This window comes from Ceratotherium simum, chromosome 2, assembly GCF_057802395.1.
Source record: "Ceratotherium simum simum isolate JZ-2026a chromosome 2, ASM5780239v1, whole genome shotgun sequence".
NCBI classification, from domain to species: domain Eukaryota; kingdom Metazoa; phylum Chordata; class Mammalia; order Perissodactyla; family Rhinocerotidae; genus Ceratotherium; species Ceratotherium simum.
The window spans coordinates 43,133,864-43,154,307 of record NC_141901.1 but is presented as its reverse complement, the minus strand read 5'-3'; the positions used below and the strand labels follow the sequence as shown (position 1 = coordinate 43,154,307).

The following is a 20,444-nucleotide window of genomic DNA, read 5'->3' as shown; positions in this document are numbered from 1 at the left end:
CATAGGCTCAAACACCAATAATTGTTGTGACGATGAGGTGCAGTATGGAAATACATGTTGTCTGTAAAGTGATATTTTGTAAAAGGAATTATAAGGAGGAACAGGGAGGCCAGGAATGGGTTATCAAGTCAGGAATTGAAGCTATTAAATGGGCTATTAAGCTGTAATTCGGTGGCCTCATGCTTGAGCTCAGCCAGGGAGTGAAATGGTGGGAACAGTGTTAGAAGTATAAGAGACTGGGAATATAAAAGGAATTTCCAGGGTTCTCAGTTTGGGAAGTGAGGTAGTCCCCAGAGATGATGACCTCTGTGACCAGGGACAACTGAGATGAAGTCAGAGGAAAGCATTTGGAGTTGAGTGGGTTGAAGGAATAAGATAACAGAAGTGTTCTCAGTGTGAACGTCAAAGGAGCCTAGAGGCCGACAGAGTGATCAAGTCTTGGTCTGGACTGAGCCCAAAGGACAGGACCACGGTCTGAAGACACTTTTTGAGTCTTGAAGAGTATGCTGAGACCTTCTAATGCACAAGAGACACAGGGGAGTGGGTAGACTATGAATGCATTAGACAGTGTCAAGAAGTTTGCAGACAATAGCGCCAGATAATATTATGGTTACAGAAAGCACCTTGAGAGGAGACCTGGGATGAAGGGAGAGGTTGAGGAGCAGAGGGTTGGAATTCATTCTCGAAGGTGCTAGGCTCAAGGCCCACCTCTGGGAGTCTGTGACTCTCTCCAGACCTCAAACTCCTCCAGGGAGGAGAGGTCAGTGTACACAGATAGGACAAGGGTGTCTTCTGCTGGTGGAGCAGCAGGTAAACCTGATTCAGAAGAGGAACCTGGAGCCTTGAGGCTCATGGTAACATAGAATCTGAAAACTCTAATCAGCTATAGAAGTGGTCCAAAATCCTCATTTTAAAGAAAAGAACACTAAAGCCCCGAGAGGGAAAGACTCTCAAGACCACAGAGAAAGTCAGGCAAAGCTGAATCTAGAATACAGCTCTCATCCCCACCATCTAGTGGGCACAGGGGACTCTGATCTTTCAGAGCTAGAGGAAGAGAACTTGGAACAGTCACTCTGTGCATCAGGTGGAACAACCCCCACCACCTCCCAGTGATGGGGGAGGGCAAAATCAAGTCTCAATGGCCTTGACTGCTCTCTAGAAGGAGAAAAGCTCCAAAGGCATCAGCGGGATGCAATTAGACTCTTTCTGTCCTGGGCAAGAGAAAGGAATGCTGGTTTGAGTGGGTGCGAATAAGCTTCTGTTTTGCTTTGTTCTGTTTTGTGTTTGAACAGCCATCTGAAGAAACGCCATGGCTGCCTCCCAGTGACTAAAAACACAGTCAGGACAGTTGCCTCTGTTCATGCACCAGCAGAGGTGCCACCCTTTTTGACAAATAGCACCCCTGAAGAGAAGAACCTACCCCTTGTGCCCCCTCACTATTAACTGGGGACGTTGGTTACAGTGAGGAGCCAAGTCTGGGGCAGGGGCTCCTGTGTATCAGGCTAAAGGTGAGAGCTTGGAGCCCCAAAGCCCTGCAGAGGTTGGAATAACCATCCGCCTGCTATGGCCTTAGAGACAAGGGACCCACTAATGAAGTGGGATTCCGCAGTGAGGACTGCCCTCTGTGGATGACCCACAGTAAATGTGGAATCCCTGGCTGTTGGTCCACCTGCTCTTTACCAGACATCTCCTGATCCTTCTTCCCTTACATCTCCTCCCCCATTTTATTTTCCACCTGAACGAAATACATCATATATAACATATGTAATGTGTAATGATATGTATAATGCGATTATATATAGTTATATAATATATATCATGTGATTATATATAATTACAGCAAAATCACAGGACAATGGTGAACAGACTTGATGTTCATTCATTTATTCATTTATTCATTCACTCATTCATGCCTTTATTTATTCAGCATTTATTCACTCAGCAGAAACTGTGGGCCAGGCCCTGTCCAGCACCATGCTAAGCACTGAGGGTAGAGCCATGGATAAGACCCTGGCCTCAAGGATTTCACAATCTAGAGGAGAAGCAGAGACATCAACAATCATAGACCAGCGTGCCAGGCAGTCCAACTTAATAGAAGGAGGTGCACAGTGTTCAGGGAAACTCGAAGAGTCTTCTGCCAAGGATGCAGCTCCAGGGGTCAGGTAGGTGGACACAAAGCGAAATCTTCTCAGGGAGGGCAATATTTGGAATGGACTCCAAAAATCACAAACTTTTACTATGCCACATTGTACCTGGTACTGGCTAGGTGCTTGGAATACAGAGATGAACAAAACAAGGTCCCCGCCCTAAGAATTTCAGGGCCGGAAGGGGGACCCTGGACCAGCACACCAACAACTACCCTCAGAGCAGAGGCTGCACCTGACTGCTTGGAGACACATTTTATGGGGCCTGCATATTATTTTTAGTTTTGTAATTCAACTACATCAGCCATGATTATTCAAAAATCTGGAGATTTAAAATTAAAATTAAGATATATTGGTGTCTCAGTTCAGGCTGCCATAACAAAATACCATAGACTGGGTGACTTAAACAACAGAAATTTATTTTCTCACTGTTCTGAGGCTAGATGTCTAAGATCAAGTGCCAGCCCGGTCAGTTTCTGGTGGGATATCATTTCCTAGCTTGTAGACATCTGCCGTATCACAGTGTCCTCACATGGTGGGGGGCAAGAAAGAGAGAGAAGGAGATCTCTGATGTCTCTTCTTCTAAGGTCATTAATCCCATCATGAGGGCCCCACCCTCTTGACCTGACTGTCTTTTTGTCTTCTAATAACTTTATATGGGGTTGGACCTCAATTCCTTTCTCTTGCTTATTTTACATAAAATTAGTTTTCCTGAACTTTTAAAGGGGATGTATGGTTTGAGATAGCTTTTCTAATATCACCAGTCTAGAGCTCCCTCTTCGTCATCCTTGTCAAGTAAGTGTTCAAGGATGTGGCTGCTTCTGTTCAGAGAGCTCCGAGCTTGACTCCCCATACCCACTCTTATCTGAACCTTCTTCTTTTCTTCCGTATCTCTTATCCATGATCTCTATTAGATTCTTTCCCAGATGTTCTCCCCTGTGGGACTTGGTCCTAGAAGGGAACTTCGGCTGGCTAGTGTTGAGAGTCATAGGACCTGACTGGTCCAGGTCCTGCAAATGCACCGCAGAACCCTTGTATGCACACACCGCTGGAGTGTGTAAACCCATCTTGATTTTACCTGCTGAGCTATCTAAACTTTTGGGCAAGTACATCTTAGTTATTTGAGGTTCTAAGTTCCATCAGGCACCCTGCTATTTCCTCTGCTTCCTCTTACACAGATTTTGATACTATATGGATCTTATGGCTCTTGTTGGTTTGTCCCAACCTGCTCATATTTGGAGTTTGTGAGGATACTCTGTCATCTTGTTGTGTTTATTTTTCCTATGGATTTTTCACTCATTTTGCTATCTTAGTTGATTTATGTCTTTTTATGGGGGACATTCAAAATTTGTGCTGGGGCTACCATCTTCCACTACGCCTTTTTTGCCGTCAAATATGTGTCTTTGCCAGAAACCATGCTGTGTGAGACTCCATGATTGTGAACAAGGCATTCCAAAAGTCCACAGGTGGTGGTGCTGGCAGAAGCATTACGTGCAAGGTGGCATATCTATATCAAGTGTCTCTTACAGGGAAGACAAGCTGCTAACTCTACCACTAGGTAATCAGGCTGTTGCCAGGTGGTGGCTGGATCTCCCAGGTAACAGTGCCAATTGGGAACTCATTACTGGCCTCTGCCACTGGCAGGTTGAACATCCAACAGGAGTGGTAGCCAGATTGGTTTAGTGAAGGGAAGGACATTGTTGTTGAGCCCAGGTATAGCCTTCATCTCTGCCACATGGCTACTTACTTATATAAGTCCCTTGAGCAAGTACCCAGGTGGTTAGGGAAACAGACTGAAATCATCTTATCTACCTGATTATCAAGACTCTGCTCTGCAACAAATGTTGATGAACACTCATATGGAACACCAGTTGTCCAATCTTGCTCTTTCCAGTCCTTGGTCACCAGGCGAAACCATTAGCCACTGCCCACAGGAGACATCTTATCCTCCAGGCAAAGCAAAAAACACATATACTGCCTGAAATTCTGCCCACTTAGAGGGGAGTCTGTGGACAGGAGGAAATAGAAGGGGGCCAGAGTTCAGGGGAACATGTGAGGAAATCCCCACAGTACGGAAGCACAGTGTGACTGGAGAAGAGAGATACAGATCTTCCACAGTGTGGTACAAATCTACAGCTCTTCATACACAATTTTTTCCTTTTATTTATCCTATCCATTTTTTATCCTCTGTCTCTCCTCCCTTTTCTTCCAGACTAAGATCCAGAGAAAACAAAGAACACATCTTCTGCTTCCAATAAGAGGCTGAACAGCCCAGGCATGGAGGGCTGCCGAGTCCCATGACTCTGGGTCCTTGCTCAGCCCAACGCCCAGAGGGCTCGGCAGGCAAGGGAAGGCAGCAGGCACTGGGTGGCTAGTGTGAACACAGCCCGGGCCTGGGCCTGTAGGAGTGCACTGTCCCTGCCCTCAGAAGCTCAGAGGGGACAGGGACACAAGACTCGAGAGACACAGCAACCACTACAGATGAGCAACTAGAGCCAGCTCTGGCCCCAGACTGGGAGGGAACAGGAACAGAGGGAATGCTGGAGGGATGGGGGACCTTCCAGGAAGTCGTCCTCAGAGTGGGGATGACAGAGCAAACTGGCAAGGGGAACAGGGACTTGATCCACTCATTTGTTTATTCATCCAATTCTTCAACAAACATCTATAGCACCTACTGGCTTCCAGACAGTAGGAACTGAGGAACTGAGGACACAGAGATGAATAAAACTGGACAACCTCACAATCCAGTGGAGAGAACAGACACGTCCATAAACAACTGAGCCCTAAACTCAGGGCTGCATCCAAATATGACAGGTCAGAGTGAGCAGAGAGGAGGGGCTGGGCATTGACCTGGCTGATGGGTGAAGTTGGGGGCTGCCACGCAAACAGCAGGGGAAGGCACACCAGGCAGAGGGGCGTGTGCAAAGGGAACGAGAAGTCAAACAGAGACCAGCCTGGCGTCTCATCTGGCTGAGGAGGTGGGTGCCCAGGGGAAAGGAAGACGAGGAGAGAGGAAGGCTGGGTCCAGATTCAGAGGGCTGGGAATGCCCAGATATGGGGTTTGGGTGATGCTGGAGGATGCCAGCAGGCGATGATTATGCTAACCCAGACAGGAGGGACACGATGGGGCTGGCAGAGAGGGGACACGAGGTGTTGAACCAGGATGGAGGGTGAGGGCAGGGGAGGCCCAGCAACCAGGAGGCAGGGGGAGCAATCTCAGAAGGAGCAGGGGCTCCCTCAGTGTTTGAAATGAGGCCAGGAGCTGATGATGTTGTACAAAGCCTTCCCAGGAGACAGCGTTTTGATAACATCACTCTGCCCCACCAGCAGGTAGTTGGGAGTCAAATATCCCTTATCCACTGCACACTGGATCAGGTTCTGGGCTGCCTCCAGTGCTGCAGCATTGGGCGGGGTACCTGCAAAACACAGCCAGCCAATCAGTTATAGGATTCCAGGGCGCCCTGCCCAGGGCAGGACACACTCCTAGATCCCCCCTAATCCACCCCAACCACCAAGCTAGCATATCCACTGTTGCCAGCCACTCTATAGAGACAGACAGAAAACCAAGTCAAGACTTCAGATTCCTCAGCACCAAAGTTCTTCCTGAATCAAAAGAGCAGAGCCTGAGATAACATATATAATTATTCTGGGGATGTACAAAGCCTTTGTCCACTGCAAAAGTTTAGATTGGTAGTTCTCTACTGGGTGCAGTTTAACCCCTGCCAGGAATATTTGGCAATGTGTGGAAACATTTTTGGTTATCACAACTAGGGGAAGGATGTTAAAGGCATCTAGTGGTAGAGGCCAGGGGTGGTACACAGGGCAGCCCCACAACAAAGACTTATCTGATCCAGAATGTCAATCATGGACTGAGAAACCTTGGTTTAGCCACTTGATGTTTCCTGCACTATTCATATGCCCAGCCCCATCTCCAGGCACATTCCTGGGTCACCCCTTGCTCCCACCCAACACCCATTTTAGTATCAACCTGAACCAGCCCCAGTGACATGGCCTCCTCTTCCCAGAGGCTCAGCAAAACACCCCTGAATCTAAACAAACTCTGATCAAGAGCTCTGAGCAATGACAATTCTCAGCGTGCACTCTGGATGCAGAGACAGAGGCTCATCTGCAGCTGTGGCAAATAAGGCAAGTGTCCCTACCTTGCTGCCGTGGTAAAAACCTAGCAAAAAAAACGTCCACAAAGATCTCTTCCTCTTGTCTTACATGTGCCTTGGAGATTGAAAGAGAGAGACATTTGGTCGAGTGTGAAGGGAGTAGATTTAGGGTGGGCATTCTGTCTGGGGGTCACCTCTGGTCACACTGAGCTTAGTCAAACATCAAATTTGAAGCTAGGTAAATCCAGCATTTTCAGGCACTAAAATGATGCCTGAGTCTGATGCCGTTGTCTTCCGTGTCAGATACTCTCCTTCAAACACCTTACAGTCATGAGCCGCATAACGACGTTTTGGTCAACAATGGACCCCATACAAGACAGCGATCCCATAAGATTAGTACCGTATAGCCTACGCGTGTAGTAGGCCATACCATCTAGTTGGTGTAAGTACACTCTATGATGTTTGCACAAGGACAAAATGGCCTAACAATGCATTTCTCAGAACTTATCTCCGAGGTTAAGTGACATGTGACTGTACAACGACCACTACTACCCAAGGCATCCTCTTACCTGAGAAGGTGCCCATGAAGGCGATGCCCAGGGCAATGTCATTGTAGCCAGTGGTGTGGGAGCCTTGGACATTCCAGCCCACTCCTTCATAAACGACACCATCCTGGCCCACAAGGAAGCTAGAGGACAGCAAGGGGAGATGGTGACCAGCATGAAAGAGAGGCACTCTGGGATTGTTGCATTCATTCATTCATGCCTTTACTCATCAGACATTGATTAGCTATTGAATTCCAGGCACTGGATTGCAAAAAGACAGAGTCCTTGCCAGTGGTGTGCTGGTAAACCCGCTCTCATGGAGGAGGGGGAGGGCAGGAAGCCCTGATTTGTAGACTTTACTGATTTCTGTGGTGTAAAATTCCCACCGTGGCTGATTGCAGGCTACCAATGATTTAACAACTGGCTCTTAAAATTCCTGAATCTCCAACAGTCCAGTCTCATGAGCCCATCTGGCTGCCCCAAGTAGCTCTCAGCCTAAGAAGAAAAAGAGTGACAGTTTTCAATTTCTGCCACCTGGCCTTTCCCGCACCTCACCCATGAAACTGCCTCCCCCAGGGTGACCTGTGACCTCCACATCACTAAGTACAAAGCACACTTCTCTGACCTTGCCTTACCTGATCTCGCTACAGGTGCCCTACTGACCCCTCCCTCCTGCTTTCTCAAGTGTTCTCTCCCCTAAGCTCCCATCTACCACACTTTCCCAGCTGTCTTCTTCTCTGGCTACTGCCCCTCAGACTCCTCTGCACTTCTTCTTCCTGTGTGCTTTCCTGCACATGTAGGGTTCCTCAGGATGCTGCCCTAAGACCTCTCCTCTTCTCACTCGACACATTCTTCTAGGACTACCCCAACCACTTCCTTTGCTTCAGTGACCACTCAGGAGAGTCCACATGGACACATCTGGAGCCACCTTCTTCCCCACCTGTTCCCCTTTCTGGACTCCCCATCTTGGTGAAAGGCACCACCACCCATCCTCCAATCAGCCCAGCCAGGAATATGGGCATCAATCACCCACTTCATCCACTCGTTAATGGCTTGTCAACCGCGTCTCCCAACCACTCTCCCTGATTGACCCCTGCACCCTCATCGTGAACCACCAATCTCCATTGACCTCTCAGATTTCTCCACTTCTCTCCATGACAGCTGCTTCCCCCCAGCCATATTACCACCCTGTCTTCCCTGGATTGCTGCACAGTCCTCAGAGATTGATATCACCACCTCCAGTTTTGCCCTTTTCCTCTCCATTCCTGAAACTGTGAGTGGCCTTTCTACTACAAATCTTATATAAAACCCACTTTCAGCCCCTGTCACAGAGTCCAAACTCCCCAGCTTAAGTGACAAGATCCTTCATGATAAGGCCCCCGTTTGCCTCCCCAGCCTTACCTCTCACCATACTCCTCTTTGGCATCTATTTTTATCATGATAAACTTCTCTCAGCTCCTCAAAGGCACTATTCTCAGGCTGGCATCTGGCATTTCCACAGAAGTCCTTTCCATCTGCCTGAAACACTTCTCCCTCCTCTGACCAGCCCCTACTCATCCTTTAGGTCCCAGATAATATGTTACTCCCTCAGGTAGTGCTTCCTTCACACCCATTCCCTCAGAGACCTAACGAGAGTTAAAAAAACACCTCCTGTTTACACCCCATGCATCCTCTATCATAACCCTTAATGTACTCTATTAGGATTTTTTTGCATAATTATCTTTTCCTTCACCAGAGTCTTAGCCCCAAGAAGGCAAGAACCATATCTGAGCTACATCTGATGGCGTCCACAGAGCAGATCCTAGTGCCCACACAGAGTAGGCACTCAATCATGTGCTCAGTGAATTAATTTATCCCAAGTGGGTGTTTCCTCCTGACTGCAGACCATCTCAAGGCAAGCAACAGCATGGTCACTAACTTATGGTACAGAAGACACAATAAAAGGCCAAACCTAGGGACAGGAAACTGCCCTCTGAAACCTGAATGGGAAAAGGGAAAGGAATTCCCTCAGCCTCTATCATTTTCCAGGTTAGGATTTCCAATTTTATAGTCAATTTTCAGGTATCTGCTCTAATTAAACAGAGCAATGCTGTGAATAATCCTGCATAGCAGAACCTAACAAAGCATACGGTAGGTCCTGATAGACAACAGACGTTGAAGAAAAAGTTTTCTCCTATCTTGAAAGGGTTGTTACTAAAATGGGGACAGAGAGAGGAGAGGCAGTCAGCCCAGAAGCATGTATCAAGTAATGGCAAATCCATCTAAGGCAGGGCCTCTGCATACAGGTTGGTGGTTGCACCCTGCACAGAGGTGCCTAGCGTGGGGGCAAGCAGGGACTAAAATCCAACTGCACTAGCTAAGCCATGAACACCCCTAGAGAAGGGCTCCTTTGATTGTTATGTACCAATATGCCCTCTGGGCTAGTGGTGGCCCATCTTAAGACTTAAAATTCAGTGTGATTGTTTCTATTGGGACATTAGACGGCGTCTAATCCCAGACATCTTATCTGCAGGCCCCCTTCAAGAAGTTTCTACTCTCCTGTTAGGTTGATGCCTTCTTTATTAAAGATATACGGACCTTGGCATTAGGGAAATCAAAAGCTATTATCTGGTCTCGCCTCTGCCTTCAGACAGGAAAGATATTCTCCCCAAGCAGGTTGACAGTTCCCAGATGCAGAGGAACAGTCTAAAACGAAGGAGAACAAACTTCCGGTTGTGGCCAAACCGAGGGGCAGAGCCTGAGCCACTGAGTAGTGGGAGGCGATTGCATGAAAAAGGCACACCCTTTAGATTATCCTTTCTACGGGTTTCACAACCTTGCATGCATACAACTTCCTCTAATATCTTTTAAGCAAACCCTTGGCCTCCATCATGTCAATACATGACCTTTAAAAAGGACTCACATTTTGAGAACATGCTCAAGGGAAATGACCACTCCTTTGGCTTTATCCTAACTAAGGCCCACCCAGGGTTGTGTGAGAAATCAGTGTGGTTATATATGGAGCACCTCTATATGGTGAGCACTCAGTAAATATTAGTCCCCTTTCCCCTCCCTTTCAAAGGTTCAGTGACTGCCCCCAAGGGAAAAGAAGCCCATGTATCCTCAAGTAGACTTACTTATACCCAATGTCACATAAGTTGAGTCTGTCCATCAAAAAGGACTGGATATCTTGGACCAGGAGGCGGCACTCATCAGACATGTTGCAGGTTCTCCCAGAGGTGTGGATGATGATGACGTACTTAGCCGGTAGGTTCATCCTGGGGCAGTGGGCCTCCCTGGCCTCCCAAGCAGACCGAGGGACAATGTAGGGGCAACCTGTGGTGGGGCAAAAAACGTGGACATTAGGATTCATTTTGCCCACCCATGTCAACTACCTCACTACTGAACATCCCCACCACCCTCTGGGCATCCTGACCTGACCCTGAGTGTGGAACTCGAGAGAGCCCAGCAACTCTCGGAATGGTCCACCTGGGGACAGGGTAAGTCTGCAGAGAGGGATTGGAGTCAAGAGGCAGGAACCATAAATCCATGGGTTCTAACCCAAAAAACAGAATGCAAAGGACAGTGGGAATGTTGATCCTGAGGGGACATGGGTGGTCTATTCTAAGAGCAAGGTGTACTTATTTGTCTGCATGATTGTTTCATGTGTGTGTGTACATGTGTAACAGGGCCCTTTTGGAGAAATCAGTTGAATTTTCTTCTGAAAACATGTCTTTGAAAGTCGCTAGCAGGCCACAAAACTCTCTGTCAATGTAAGCAGTTATTAATATTGACAGATGGCACCAATCCAAAGGCAGAGATCAAATTCACTCAGAGCTTTATATAACAGAGCTAATTTTCTTTACAACTTTATTAAGCCCAAGAAAAGGCTGAAGGTGCTTGTTAACTATACTGGTTTTGATGTTCCTGCTTGTTAAACCCATAATCTAAATTTTATCTACTTTTTATTACCTGAATTATGTTAAACTCTTCCTCTGAAGTCAGTGCAAGTGGTGACTTAAGCACTTCAGGCTATTAGTGTTGTTCTAGCTTTTGCGTTCAGAAAGATGTGCATTTGTGCTTGTGTGTTTGTATATCCTGTACCTTTCCATGGTTCTTTTTCTTCCATAACACTTTTCACCATAAAACATACCAAATATTTCACTTGTTTATTTGTTTATTGTCTTTCCCTCTAGATTGAAACTGCATGAGGGCACTGCTTTTGTGTCTTTTGTTGCTTGGAATATCTTCAATAACTAGCAGGTGCTCGGTAGATAATTGTTGAATGATTAAAGAAGTGAGTGCACATGTATTACACCACACATAGTGCATGGTTCTATCATTCTAGGAATCTGAAGGATAAAGAGGTGACCTGGAGGATCCCTCTCAAGGTTTTCCAGTCCTAAAGGTTCAGAGAGCTGGATGACCAGTTGCCTGTCAGATGGAATCCAATGGGAGCCTGACTGGAAGGGTCACTCCCACGGTGTTTGGAAGTTGGTGGGGGGGAATCTGGAGGGAGGCCCAGTGGGCTTGAAGGTCTTACCTTTCTTGGGACTTGCCTTCTGCAGAGGGACCAGGCAGTCCTCGCCTTTCACAAGAAGTGGCTGAACATACGTGGATGACAAGTGGCCCTTCTGGACAGCGTAGGAGATCAGGCCCTCCATGGCTGACAGGGCAGCAGGGCTGGGACTGTGGCCTGGAAGAGAGAGATCTGTGGGAAACCTCAGTCTGGCCTAAGTTTCAGGGGGCTTTGGGAAAGGACGAGATGCCCTGCCAGCCCCTGCATAGCTGTTGGAGGGGAATAGCCTCATCTCCTAGGTCGGAAAGCCTGAGAGTCAAGGATCCACCTGGATGGAGACTCAGTGGCCCAAGGTGAAGACTTTTCCCAATGACCTGCCAAGACCTCCTTCATCCACCCTCTCTCTCTGTGGAAGAGCTGGAAGGCAGTGCCATGCTCAGGGATACCCACTTGGCTAGGTCAGAGTTTCCATCGATAGGGCCCTTCCAGGCATGTGCCAGTCTCTTTACCTGCATTAACTTCTTTAATCCTCACCTCTGAGGTAGATTCCATTATGAACCCCATCACTCACAAAGAGGAACTTGAGGCTCTGAGAAGTAATGTGCTCAAGATTCCACAGCTAACAAGGTGATGCCCAGGAGGCAAAGAGTGGTCATGAAAACAAACCAAGCTGAAAACAAAGAGTCCTGTGGCATTCTGGAAACTGCCTTGGAGCTGGAAATGGAAGATGTGGGCTCATGTTCTGATTCTTTTCCTTACAGCTGTGTCACCTGGGTCACTTACCTCTCTGAAACTCAGGCTGCACCTTTGTGTCATATGACCATGAAACTTATCTGGACTATCTCAAAGGGTATTGGGAGGGATCAATGAGAAACTAGATGTGCAAGAGCTTTGTTACCAATCAAGGGTGCAGAAAGTCAACGGATGGTCCTGGAGCATGTATGTTAGGATGTGGGTGGGATGGGGCAGCAATGAGACTAGAAGAAAGTGGAAGGGACTCAGGGATTGGAGGCCTCAAGTGGTTTTTAATAATTGTATAGAAAATCTCAGAGTAAGAGAGATGCCTGGCAGGAAATGAGAAAGCATGGCCTAGCAAAAGAAAGTGACAGAGCTAGAGAGGAAGATGTGATAGTCATTGACACAGAAGTGAGAGCTGAAGACCAGATCCTCCCAGGACGAGAACAAGGCTGTGGGGAGAAGCTTGGCTAGCACCTGCACTGTGAGATGGCCAGAGGAAGAGAATCCTGCCACGGAGGCTCAGAGGGATCCCAGAGCAGTAGGAGGAGGACCGCCAATGCCATTCATGGAAGTCAGGGGAAAGCAGAATTCCAGGAGACAGTGGATCATCAGGGAAGTATGACAAGGGTGAGGAGAGAGTGTAGAAACAAAGTAGATAACTCTTCATAGAAGGGAAAGCTGAGATGACCATTACCTTCCTTGGTGCCGAAGAAGGCAAAGCCCAGGGAGACATTGTTGTAGCCCTGGGTGTGCATGCCTTGGATGTTCCAGCCAACACCTTCATACACCCTGCCATTGTCCCCAACCAGGAAGCTGTGGGACAGGGTAATACAGGTTTAGTGGCTGGCCCATAGCACATCCCTGTAAGAAGAACCACTTACCCAACCTCCAACGGGAGGAGGACTACAGTCATGTTCACTAAAGGGACTTGGCAAGGATTCATCACAGACAATGGAAAGACCAAGTGATTTATACTCATCCTTAGAATTCAGAAGGACCCACTCCCATGCTTCCCACCTCCCTCCCTTGTTCAGACACCCAGGTTTTATATAAATCACCCTGCAAGCTCAGAAGGAGAAGTCCTGGAGCCACCACAGTAGCTAACACAGACCCAAACACACAATGTAAGATTCTTCTCAGCTTCCACATTTCCTCAAACATGACTCTCTTCCTTCCTCCAAAATGCATGCTGCCTGTGTAATCTCCACACAACCTGTTCATGTGCTTTCTCCCTGCCAGGGTGATCGTCTTACATAGACTTCCCAGGAAGGAGAGACTCAGACAAGGACATAGATGCAGGCGGTTTATTTGGGAAGAGATCCCTGGAGCCAGAGTGAGGGAACATGGAGAGTGAGGCAGAAGGAATAAACCCAACAAAGTGGGTGGAACTGGGCTGGCTTCACCATGACCACCTGGGGCTCAGTCACTCTGCCGACACGTGATCTTCCAAGTAACCGTGCATATGCACCTTAGAATTGCCCTTCAGAAGGGCTGGGGACTGAGGAAGTTTTCTACAACTCCCACCCCCCAGAGCTACATTAACTCCCCTTCACTATCAGGGTCTTGGGTGAAAGCCTGAAGCAGAAAACAGAGATGCACTGGGCACTTGCGGCAGAAAGCCATCACCATGCACAGGAACTGTCCACAGCGGAAGTCAGAGATGGGCCAAGGGCTTGTGGTCCTGGGCACCAAGAGGGTCTATGAGAGTGACCTCTGGGGTACGAGATGCCTCACCCACGTGAAAGCCCCTACATGCAGTGCAGTGGGACAGGCAGCAGGCAAAGAGCCAGTTTTGAGCTGGGTCCCCTCACCCACAGCATAGAGATGGTAACGCCTGCCTTACAACCTCACACCTTGTCGGGGGAGCAAATGCGCTCACATCCATGGAAGTCATTCATAACCTGTCATGTGCTGTGTGAACCAGGTATGAGGCAAATAGAAAGTATAGTTATTACTTAACCTTCCTTGCTCCCTTTTAGGAGATCTCGGAGTCAAGGATCTCATAAAAGTTCCAAAGGATTTGGAATTTTATAGGGTTTTTTACTGTTTTATTCATTATAAACCTGATATAACCTCAACCCGGAAAATAAGGAAAACAGAGATGAGAAGGGGAGAGAGAAATGCCCTAAGGAGCAGCTTTGACCACGTCCTTCCACATGCCTCCAGCCCAGCCTCTTACTTGTAGGCCATGTCGCACCAGCTGTTGTTGTGCACGTGATGGGCCTGCAGCTCCCGCAGCCTCTGACTGCAGACAGTCTGGTTGTGACACTCCAGTCCAGGAACATGATGCGTGACAAGAAAATTCACTGGCATGGTCAGCTTGGTGCCGCAGCCAACAGCTTCCGCCCCCCACTCCTTGCGAGAGACCATAGTGGAGACAGCTGTCGGGTAACCACAGGGGGGTGTATCTTGCCCCATTGTTACCGCATTAGCCCCCTGGGCCACACGTGCCGTCTGGACAGTGTCTGCCCCATGGTGGTGGGAGATCCCTAGGAAGAGGTCTTCAGCCGGCAGGCAACCCTCCTCTTCTCACTTCCACATTCCCATTTCACTTCCACTCACCCCCAATGCAGAGTCTACACCTGCCCAGAGAAGCCAAGATGCTTTGCTACCTGATCCCAGTACGTCCCCCATCACAGACAGATCCCATCCTGCAGCTTCTTCCCTGCTCTGCTCTAGGCCCCCCTGCTTTAGGAAGCATCTCCTCACCATTCACTCTGGGAAAGCCCTGAGCAACCCCTCTCAGTTTCACCTCAGCACTAATGCCCTCCATTTGCACTATGCTCACTGACAGTTTTCTCTGTGACTCTAACTGTGTCCTTTGTCCTGCTCCGAGCTCCCTGGGAGGGGCTACATCTCCTCCTCAGCCTGGGGGTTCCCTCCAGGTAGGGCCTGGGTCTTCCCTTCAGTCTGAGGACTCCCTGAGGGCAAGGTGTGGGTCTCCATACCCAGGCGAGGGGGCTCCTGGGTGCAGAGGCTGCCTCTCCTGTCCCTGGGTTTCTGACCTTTCCCAGCACCACCCCCAGCCCCTATGGCCCATGGCCATCCATGCTGGTGGTTTGCCAGTTCACCTCTCTGCATCTCAGCCCCACCCGCCCCCATCGGGGCCACAAGTGGCTCTCAGATCTGAGCACCACTTCTGGTCACACAAGAAACCCCAGCCAGTTCTCAGGCCTCCTCACCACCGACACCCAGTTTGCCTTTTTCAATGAGCTGGGAGACGTTGCCAAACAGGTACTGAAGCCCCTCTGACAAGTGTTGAGCTTGTGTTTCATCCCAGGAGGAATCACCTGCAAAGGAACCTTCCACTCTGCCTCAGTCCTCAGGGAGCCCCAGGACCAGCCATCTCAGAGGCACAGGTTCAGGCCAGAAGTGGCCTCCCCCTCTCCATGACCCCTCTGTCTCCTAAGATCCCTGAGCCCCATCACAAGGCTGACCTCCAGGCTGACCAGAGGGCCACCTCCAGTAGCAGCACATGGCGTGGTTTTCTCCAATACCAACCCAGGTTATCCCCCAGGGAGATAGTTAAAGAGCCAAGGGCAAGGAGTTGGAAATATTGTCCTTTTCTCACAAGCTGCATCTACACACACAATTGGCAAAAAAAAAATCCAACCTGGAAATGCATCCAAGCACTTCAACCACCAAGTCCTCTCTTGTGTGGATTTACCTAACGGAAGCGACGGGGGAGACTATGTGGAGAAAGGATCAGAATAACCTACACAAATCAAGTCAGTTTCTCTGGGAGGTGTGATTGATTTGGGGGGCGCTTGCTATGCCTGTGCTCCTGTGTGGGGCCCATGGGGATGACATCCTACCCACAAGGAACTTCTCTTATTGACAAGCACAAACCCCAGGCATAGGTTGACTCTGGTTGACATGATAATAATACAAATACAATCATTGTTCCCATTGCCCAAGTGCGAAGTCCTTCATGTGCATTATTGCATTTAATCCTCACAATAAGCTTAGGAGAGCATAATCTTTTCTCAATTTTCAGATGGGAAAATTAAGGGTGAAAGAGCTGAATAACTTGTTCAAAATCTTTGCTCGAGGCAAGGCGAGGATTCAAATCCCGATCTACAGACTCCAAGTCCTGAGCTCTAAACGCAAAGCTATTCTTTCTCCCTGAGGGAAAGCAAGCATTTAAAGAATTCCTGTTATGGGACTTCAGGATGATCCTTCTCAGTTACTCTCTGATCCAAGAAGGAAAACTCACCGCAGGCCCCGAGACCCAGAGCAGAGAAGACAAGAAGCCACCGCAGCATCCTCAAGTGGTCCCAGAACACTGACAGGGAAAGTGTGGACTGCAGCCCTAGGAGAAACACTGACAGTTAACCCTACAGTGCTCACCCCTCAAACGGGGCACCCACCCCACTGCCTGGTGCCCCTGTCTGCCTCCCCACCAAACTGTGCTCCTCCTGAGGGTCAGCACCTGGCCAGACTTCTCTGGTCCCAGCACACCTCAGGTGGTCATCACAGTCAACACCCTCATCCTGTTTCCCTGGGCAACTTGATTTCATTGAGTGCCTACTATGCGCAAGGCCTGTATGGACATTCGCACATGCAATCTTATTTAATCCTCACACTAACCCTGCATGTAGGATCACTGACCCCCATTCTTAAAGAAGAGGGCTGTAAGATCCAGGAATACTAGAACCAAGAAATCCAAAGGCACATGGATGGGTCTAGCACAGAGAACTTCCCAGTTGGGGATAGGGTGAGCTGGGGGAGTACAGGAATGAGAGCACCCCAGGTCTAGTGCAGGGGAAATCTCCTGATCTTAACACTCCATCTGGTGGAGTCCTGTCCCTTTGGAGAGAGAGGGCTTCTCAAGAAGAAACACACTCACACTCACACTCACACTCAGAATACCTGTGGGTCCCGTGCTGTCCCAGCCCCAAAGGTCAGGGTGTAGGCGGCTCACCCCTCATTGGCTGGCGCTCCTCCCTTCCAGACTTGGCCTCTGGCCCTGCCCTTCTCCAGCTGCTGCCTCCTCTGGCCGTCACTCTCCTGTGCACTAGAGGGCACTCCATCCCTGGGAAGGAGCACTGGGGCTCTGGCTTTCCAGAGAGAAGAGGAAAGCCCAGGATCCCTAACAAAACGTAGTGAGGAGGAGGAGAGCAGAGTTCTGAGGCTCTGAGCCGGCTCTGTCCATAGCACCGAGAGGAACTAGGTGAGACCAGACTCTGGCTGAGAGCACAGGGACCCGCCCTGTGACTAAGCCCAGGTACCTCCTCCCTGGGAAAAGATGAGATTGACCAATGCTCCCTGAGCAACTTCCCCATCCCCAGACCTCAGGAAGCCCAGCCAAACTGGCGGTGCCTGAGGAGGGACATGGGGGTTGTGTCCCGACATCTAGGGACTTGCTGCCCGTGGAGACAGATCTGCTGTAGGACTGTGAAGGCTGTGGGTGGAGGTCACTCACCAATACCATGTCCCATGCACCCCTTCCACCAGGGTCACCAGCAGGGACAGGATGGAGGCAGAGAAATAGAAAGGTACTTTCCAGGAAGCAGCACAGAAGGTGTCATCATCACTAGAACTTATTTTGACCCTGCGGCCACTGGCACATTCATCCACCACCCCCACCTTAGCATCAAGCTGTCACCCACTCAGGACACCTCCTACAAACCAAGAATCTCCAGCCCCTTGCCCACTCCCAGCTGAAGGCCAAATTAGAGTCATCACCTAATGTGTTCCACAGTCTGCAGCTCTGGTCTCCCAGAGCCCTTGAATCTTCACAGGGGAAACTCCACATGACACTTTTCACAAGTGCAATAGGACATGTGTCTCCACAGGGACCTGCTGGGCCCTCACCTACCAGCAGGTGGGGCAGCCTCCTGAGACTGCTAGATGGACACTTCTGAGGGAATGCCCCAAGTCCACACAAGTTGCTCTGAGTGGAGCTGAAGCCTCACCTTCAGGCCCATGGTCCCCAGAAAAGTCCCCTTGAAGGGACCCCAGAATACACCAATTCCATCTGCTATCCTCCCCAGTCCATCCACCCAGGCCCAGGGCTGGGGAGAAAGGCGCCTGGAGCAGTGTGAGGAGAGCAGGGGGTTCATGAGCTCATCCTGGGGCAAGAGTGGAAACGGGGCAGGCCTGGAGAAGAGATGGAGGAGATGAAGAACTGAAGCCTGGGGACCGACACTGGAGGGACGTGTAGGGTTCCTGAACCTTGTCACTTGCTCTGTTTCTCCATGCCTCTGCTGTCTCTCCATCCTGACTGGTAGTAAAACTCTCACAATGAGAAGGCCTGGGGGCTCACCTCTGGGGCATCAAGTTAGGGAGTAAGGAGCCTGGTTCCCTTCTGCAGAGGGGCTTGGAGAATGGGAAGCCCTAAGGAGAGACTGGGTGGTGGCTGCCTAAGTGAAGAGGAAGCAGGTAGAGCCTAGGGCCTACCTAGAGACCAACAAATTCTTGGGGAGCAATAGGCTGAGGGGCTCCCTGAGGCAAACGCCTGTTCTGGATGAGGGTCAGGAGGGAGGAAGAGTGCAGCGTGGGCTGTGTCCCTCTGGTTCTGGCACTTAGGACTAAAATCCTAACAGACCTGCTACGTTCTGGATGACCTGGCCCTGGTCACCCTCCCCAGCCCACTCTCACATCTCTATCCAGAGCAGTTCACTTCCTGAGTGTCCCCACCTCACTCCTCACCCGGGCCTGAGGCTCCACATCAGCCTGGCGTCTTCCAAGAGTCCTCCTGTGGAAAAGAAGGAAAGGAAAAGAAAAGCAGGCAGGCACACACATGTGCTTCAAATAATGCATCACCTAAGGCCGTGGTTCTCAAAGAGTGGTACAGGAAACCTGGGAGTCTCCAAGACCATTCAGGAGCTCCATGAGGTCAACACAATTTCCAGAATAATATACCCTGAGCCACCCACCACAGGAAGCACCCCGCAAACCAAGAATCCCCAGATCCTCCTCTTCCTCACTGCTGATTTTTACACTATGACACAAAATCAACAGTGGGTAAAACTGCGAGTGTCTTAGCAGGAACAAAGGCAGTGGCACCAAACTGCACTGGCCGTCATTGTATTCTTCACAGTAGATTCTTTCAAAATGAATAAATGATCCACGAGAAAATTCTTAATGAAGCAGTGAGAAGTGTTCATTTTATTAAATCTCAACCATGGTTGTTTCAAGGAAAAGCATTTGTACGATGGAGTGGCGAGCTGGACTAGCCACTTTTTTCATGGAGCATCATTTTTACTTGAAAGAACAAATAACAGCCCAACTATGGATATTCATGCTAGGGTACATGAGGCAGACATTTTCTCGAAAATGAACAGAGCGAACCTTTCACTTCAAGGAAAAAACCCAAAGGGATTTGTTGGCATAATAAAATTGGAGATTTCAAGCAAAAATTAGAATTTTGGTACATTTGTGTCTGCCACTGTAAGTTGACAGTCTCCCAATACTTAAAGACTTTTCTGATGAGATCAATGGTGATATTAATAAATGTGACTGTATGTATATATATTAGATAATAAAATGTGTCAGCATTTGGAACATGTGGATAACTCAGTGAATCAATATTTTCCAAATGACCAATAGATGAAGTTACAAAATCATGCCTGGATAAAAGATCCTGTCAGATTTCATGATAGACCCAAAGGATTCATTGATAAGTTTTCAGATTCTATAGTGCAACTAATATTTAAGAAACCTCCACTTGTTGAGTTTTGGTGGGTTATCAAAGAAGACTACCCACATCGACTTCTAAAGACTGTTAATATATTCCTCCCCTTGCCAACTACTTATCTGTATGAGACTGGATTTTCTGCACACATTCAACCAAAACAACATACAACACACTGAATGCAGAATTAGATATGAGAATCCATCTGTCTTCTTTTAAGCTGTCTTCTTCTAAAGAGGTGTGCGAAAATTTTAAAAATGATATCATTCTTCTCACTAGCTTCTTTTTGGAACATATAATTATTTTCCATTTAAAAAATGTGAATATATAATGGGTTTGCTACTTTAAGTGAATTAATAAGTATTATAAAATTTTTAAATTTCTAATGTAAATATGAATAGGTGTAACCCACATACACAAAAGCTCCCTGGAATACTCAATAATTTTTCTTGGTGTTTTTTTTTAGTTTTTTTTTTTTTTTTTTTTAGTTTAGTTTTGTTTTCAATTGCAGTAACATTGGTTTATAACATTATGTAAATTTCAGGTGTACATCATTATATTTCAATTTCTGTATACATTACATCACGTTCAGCACCCAAAGACTAATTACAATCCATCACCACACACGTGTGCCTAATCATCCCTTTCGCCCCCCCTCCCTCTCACCTTCCCCTCTGGTAACCACCAATCCAATCTCTGTCTCTATGTGATTGTTTGTTGTTGTTTTTATCTTCTACTTATGAGTGAGATAATACAGTATTTGAC

At 48.4% G+C, this 20,444-nt stretch overlaps 1 protein-coding gene across 2 annotated transcripts; it reads right to left on the bottom strand.

Annotated features, from left to right (window-relative positions):
- Positions 1 to 4,594: 4,594 nt before the first annotated feature.
- LOC101389911 (peptidoglycan recognition protein 4) lies at positions 4,595 to 19,028 on the bottom strand. Of its 2 annotated transcripts, none has more exons than XM_087443050.1 (8): positions 18,695 to 19,028; positions 16,257 to 16,352; positions 14,220 to 14,421; positions 12,735 to 12,853; positions 11,327 to 11,479; positions 9,921 to 10,119; positions 6,829 to 6,947; positions 4,595 to 5,560 (listed from the first exon to the last, which is right to left on the bottom strand). In XM_087443050.1, the coding sequence occupies exons 2-8, from the start codon at positions 16,303 to 16,305 to the stop codon at positions 5,382 to 5,384; spliced, it is 1,020 nt and encodes a 339-aa protein (XP_087299176.1). In that variant the 5' UTR covers positions 16,306 to 16,352; positions 18,695 to 19,028; the 3' UTR covers positions 4,595 to 5,381. The 2 variants fall into 2 exon arrangements, with proteins under 2 accessions (XP_087299176.1, XP_014647351.2); XM_014791865.2 differs by lacking the exon at positions 18,695 to 19,028 and adding an exon at positions 15,223 to 15,330 and having other exon boundaries at positions 16,257 to 16,346.
- Positions 19,029 to 20,444: the final 1,416 nt, after the last annotated feature.

Excerpts from the sequence above, each read along its gene's own strand:
- LOC101389911 (XM_014791865.2), bottom strand. The coding sequence starts at position 16,305 with ATGCTGCGGTGGCTTCTTGTCTTCTCTGCTCTGGGTCTCGGGGCCTGC. Across the intron at positions 10,120-11,326 it reads GAAGGCAAGTCCCAAGAAAG|GTTGCCCCTACATTGTCCCT; the intron begins GTAAGACCTTCA and ends GCCCCACCACAG. Across the intron at positions 5,561-6,828 it reads CTTCATGGGCACCTTCTCAG|GTACCCCGCCCAATGCTGCA; the intron begins GTAAGAGGATGC and ends TGTGTTTTGCAG.